The 5,458-nt window shown below is 36.8% G+C and overlaps 1 protein-coding gene across 4 annotated transcripts; it reads right to left on the reverse strand.

Moving 5' to 3' along the window:
* Positions 1 to 1,219: 1,219 nt before the first annotated feature.
* Positions 1,220 to 4,006, reverse strand: LOC102590899 (uncharacterized). Of its 4 annotated transcripts, none has more exons than XM_015311408.1 (3): positions 3,763 to 4,006; positions 3,512 to 3,567; positions 1,220 to 3,431 (listed from the first exon to the last, which is right to left on the reverse strand). In XM_015311408.1, exon 3 carries the CDS (start codon positions 3,340 to 3,342, stop codon positions 1,450 to 1,452), a length of 1,893 nt encoding a protein of 630 aa, XP_015166894.1. In that variant the 5' UTR covers positions 3,343 to 3,431; positions 3,512 to 3,567; positions 3,763 to 4,006; the 3' UTR covers positions 1,220 to 1,449. The 4 variants fall into 4 exon arrangements, with proteins under 4 accessions (XP_015166894.1, XP_015166893.1, XP_006353614.1 ...); XM_015311407.1 differs by having other exon boundaries at positions 3,512 to 3,582; XM_006353552.2 differs by lacking the exon at positions 3,512 to 3,567.
* Positions 4,007 to 5,458: the final 1,452 nt, after the last annotated feature.

Here is a 5,458-nt window from a genome sequence, read left to right on the forward strand (position 1 = left end):
TATTCTCCTTGATCTGTTCACAGTGGCGTGCGTATTCTTGAACCTAGAATTCGTCTTGTCTCCAGATGTTAATAGTAGTATCAACTTTTTTGCTGGTAAATTAACCTAATAGTTGGCTGTCAAATTAGAGACTGCAACTGGGACACTATATGGATTAGGGTAAACGGATAGTTCGGTTGTTGTCTCGTTTTCCGTTGGGATAGGCTTGGGTATCCGTGTCTCTTTTCTTTTCAGTAGAATTAGTATTATTCTCATAGTTTCTTGTCCTTCGATTTAGAATGTTATGTAATGCTTTTCTTACATTTTCCATGGCTTCTTCACTTCCATATTTTATGTGTCCAAAACTGCTTTGGAATGTTTTTTTTCTTTTCTTTATTTGAGTTGAAGATCTATCAGAAACAACCTATTTACCTTCATAAGGTAGGTACCACTCTACTTGTCAAATTACGCTGAATTTGTTGTTGTAATTGTGACGCATTCTTTATTGTTGCAGAAGACTAGCCGTTCAATTAGATCCTTTTTCTTTCTAAATGGAAATGCATATCAAAACTGTAACGAATACGATTTTAAGGAAAGATGTAAAGCCAAGCTATTTTAGTAACAAAGCAGCTATTTTACAGAATAACTAGACAAATATAGCATAGTAGAAACATGCACTAGTTCTCTTACACGGGCAAAGTTTCTTAAGACAAGATTTCCCTCCCAAACAAAGCCAATACAGAACGTGATTACTTGGTTGTGTTACTTGTGAAAGTGGTATCTGGGTCAGTTACGTGGACAACTCGACTATTCGACCAGATACCTGCCACCTTCTACGAGCACAAAAGTGAATCAAGTGTGGAGTCATAAGATAGTCAAGTGTGATATTTTATTTTAATTTTTGACTCACCTGTCGATATGAATGTTAATGTCTTCCTTCTTCAACCAAGAAGTGATCTGGTATAAGGCCAGCCAATTATAAGCACAATTCAAAACCAAACTCTGTCAAATTCGCCGTAAGAAACTGAAGGACAATACCTCTAGAGATCTTCTAGTCATATAAGATGGGCAGTATTTTACGATACAGAAATATTGAAGCACAGAATATGAACAATAAAGAAGCCTTTAAGAAACTCGGCACTAGAGACCACTGAACTCTTTCTTTTTTTTTTTTTCAAGCATCCGGTATCTGAAACCCAAGCTTAGATAAAACAATCACAAATATGGAAGAGGAACCACATGAAAAAAGCTTTCTTTGATACAATTCGATGGAAACTCAATTAGCCATATAGTTTATGAAGTACAAGGTACACAATATGTTCCTGATATATTCAAAGACAACTGCAGAACTGATAAGGCAGAGGCCAAGTAACAATCTCATGACTAAGCCATTACTAAAATACATACAACTTGAGACTCTTTAATGAAAGTTTTCTGCATAAGCAAAGAAAGCTGACAACTAACCAAGGATTAACTAGGCAAAGAGCATTTTTTCTGAGAATGTCCCAACATATGGCAGCGACCACATTGAACGACTCTCTTTGGACGCTTGAAACTCTCTATGCGAAGAACCTTCTTTTTGGGCCTGCCAGGAGGACGTCGGGTTTTTGGTGGTCGAATTATAATATCAACATTTGCTCCCCCACCGTCTGTACCCTCACCAGCCTCATTCCACAGGCTCCTATCAGGAATTGGATATATCATCTGTGAATAGGTTTCACGATAACTGTGGACCGTGAAACAAGGCTCAGCAAATAACTGGGCATTCTGCCCACAAGAGATAAGTGCAGCAGCAGCGTGTGCACACGGCACACCGAAGAGTTGCCAACGGCGACATGAGCACACACGACTTCGTATGTCCACAATATTTGTCCTCTCAGTAGATACAATCTCAAATTCAATTTCATTTGCTCGTAGAACTTTATAGCAGCGAGCATCAGCAATTGCTTCTGATATTCTCTTTTCAGCAGATGGCACGAGTATTGAGGTCCACCTCATGCCCATATTTCGGCGATCATTAGACCATGATGTTACTTGTTGGCGGATGTGCTCCATCATCTGCACAACAGGAAGTTCATGACACTCTAGTGCCCAGTTATACAACACTTCTGTGATCCCCAGTGAAAAATGACCATATCGTAACCCTTCAAAAAATGCAACAGCCCACTGCTGCGGATTGTAATGGTGAAACCATTGTAGCACATCTTGTGAAATATCTACCATCTCGGAGACTTTGCTCTCAAATTCAGATGTGGTTAGTGCATACACTGCATTCCAAAAAATGTTCACTAATTTCGAGTTCTTAAATGTATCTCGAAAGTTCTCACTGATATAACGCAGGCAATAACCATGAAATGCAGTTGGAAAATGAGTCTCAACTGCCTCAACCATACCAGCTGATCTCTCAGAAAGTATAGTAAGTCTTGGCATACTGTCCGTATTTACACCCAGAAGTTTGCGGAGCTCCGACATAAACCACATCCAGTTCTCATCACTTTCCACATCGACAACAGCTATTGCCAAAGGAAACAACGTATCATTAGCATCAACAGCTGCAGCACAAAATAACAAACCCAGGTACTTCCCTTTTAAATGAACTCTATCAAGTTCCAAAAGTGGACGGCAAGCATTTAAAAATCCATAAATTGCTGCACGATATGAGATAAACAGTCGCTGGAAACAATTCTCCTGTCCAGTGGCAATTGATGCAATGCTCCCTGGATTAGTCTTCCTTATCTGTTCACAATATGCAGGAAGAAGCTGATAACCTTCTTCAAAGGTTCCATGTAAAGCAGCCATGCTGCGCTCCTTTCCTCGCCATGCTTGCATATAAGACACAGCAACCCCATGTTGACTCCGGATATCCTGCAAAATCTCCTTTGGTTTATACTGAGGATTATCCCTCACCCGTGATTCAACTGATCTTGCAACCCAACCCACCGATGCTTGCTGATGGTGAAGGCTCTGAACCCCCTCACATGTATGCTCACCATGAAGAGTCCTTATCGTAAATGTAGGAACTCCTGGACATTTCGACACATGAACACGCCACGGACACCCCTCTTTGGAGCACTTAGCTATGAATCTACTCCTATCTGACTTTACTATTCGAATTTCAAAATGCAACGATATCGCTATCTCTTTCAAAGTCCTTCTACAAGTATCAACATCCGGGAACTCTTGCCCAATCGCTAAAGGCTGGTCAATCAACACACCATTCAAACTGGGTACTACTGTAACCTGCTGATCATTTGAATCAAGTCCTGATCCTAACATCTCACGTACCGATTCCAATACTTGCCGATTCGTATCAGACCCTGATCCTAACATCTCATCTACTGATACCAATACTTGATCCCCCATAACTCTAAACACCTCTAAATACCTTTCACCTTGTTGCTAAACCCAAGCCATCCCTCCTGTCACTTCAACCAAATTTTCCAAATGGGTAACTGAAAATCCACATCACTCCAAATTCAGTATCTACCAAACGACAGAGGAAAAAAACATCAAATGGGTATGCAAAAGTCACCATCAACACATCAATTCAAATTCTTGCTTGCATATACACTAATCATCTGTAGAAACCTACACATTTCCAAACTACATATCCCATTGATAAACAAAAAATGCAGCTCAAAAAAGGCTAAAACTAGTACCATACAAGTCAATCTCAAAAACAATTATCACATAACACAAAAAATACAAAACAAACAACTATAACTCAATTCCAAACACAGAAATCCCAAAAAAAAATATTACAAAAAGGGTTTTCATCTTTACCTGAGATATACTGCTGCAGTTGTTGAAGAGATCTAATTAGAACCCAAAAAATGGATACAATTAAAGAGCTGAGCTATATAAATGGATACAATTGAAGATGAAGATTATGAAGAACAAGATGAACAGTATAAGAAGGTAAATTTGATGAATTTGGAGGGCAATTGGAAAACCCTAAAGTTGGAAAAAATGTAAAATATTTTGTCATAACGGCGAGAGATGGAGAGAGAGAGGGTTAATTGGGGAATTATGGATAGGAATATGTGACGTACAAACAGCAAATAGAGGTAATGACATTTATACCCTTGAATTTGTAGGAATTTGTGGGATATTTGAGGAGTAAGTGTAAATATATGTAAAAGGATTGTGAAAATGGTCTACAAATTTGATACTCCCTTCGTCCCGTTTTATATGTCATCTCTTTCTATAAATAACTGCACCACAATACTTGTCATTTTATAAAATTTATGCATAAATTACCATACTTTACCTATTATACCCTTGATAAAGTAGTTAATTAATCTTGAAAATATATTCATCATTTGTTATAAAGTTGACTTGAGAAAAAACTAAATAAGGGTAGAAAGGTAAAGTTACATCATTTCTTAATACAAATGCAAAGTAAAAATGTGACATATAAAATGGCACGGAGGGAGTATTAGCTAAAAATGAGTTTTGAGGATAAATGATTTCTTTATTACAATTTCTTACTTATGTATTAAGATTAGAGTTGAGTATTGTTTTGGTTTAATTCAAGTATTTCATTTTTTGAAATTAATTGATGTGAAAATCTAGACCTTTTATAGTAGGAAATTTGGATTCTACCGTTGAGGTAGGACAAGTCAATTCACTATAAGAAATTGAAAAATATAGCAAAAATACTAAAGATGTTTGATTAAAAGACTTGTCTTTTTACCGTTGATCATATATGCCTTTGTCTATAGTTTATCTGCACATTTAACACATTTCGTACTATGCCCTTCAACAAACTTTGAGACCTTACGAAGACAACAAAGAAGAAGAGAGAGAACTTAGAGAAAATGAGAGACAAATCTTATATCACACTCAATGACTTGCAATTCAATACAAACTTCTATTTATATTTATCGAAAATAGCTAATTAAACAAAAATATAAAAAAATAATGTGAAAAATAATGTCAAAATTCAAATATAACTGAAATAACTTACTTTCCCCGCCAATTTGAAAACAAGCAAAAGTCGTGCGATTTGATTCCAGTCAACAGAATGACGTGGTGTGACTCATAGTAGGAATGTTGAAATTCAAATGTAACCAAAATAACCAACTTTTTCCGCCAATTTGAAAATAAGCGAACTCGCACGATCTGATCCTAGTCATCAGAATAGTGTGGTGCGGTGCATAGTAAGCTATATTACTATATTAAAATTGAAATGTAGCTGAAATAACCAACTTTCTCGTCAATTTAAAAACAAGCAAAACTCATGTGATTTGATCCTAGTCAGCAAAATGACGTGGTGTGACCCAAAGTAGGAATGTTGAAAATTCAAATGTAAGTGAAATAATCAACTGTCCCTGCCAATTTGAAAACAAGCATAACCCGCGCGATATGATCCTAGATATACAGAATACTGTGGTGCGGTGCATAGTAGGTTACTACATTAAAATTTAAATGTAACTGAAATAACCAATTTTTCCGTTAATTTGAAAAACAAGCAAAA

The sequence above is a fragment of the Solanum tuberosum genome, unplaced genomic scaffold (assembly GCF_000226075.1).
Source record: "Solanum tuberosum cultivar DM 1-3 516 R44 unplaced genomic scaffold, SolTub_3.0 scf00158, whole genome shotgun sequence".
Classification (NCBI taxonomy): Eukaryota; Viridiplantae; Streptophyta; class Magnoliopsida; order Solanales; family Solanaceae; genus Solanum; species Solanum tuberosum.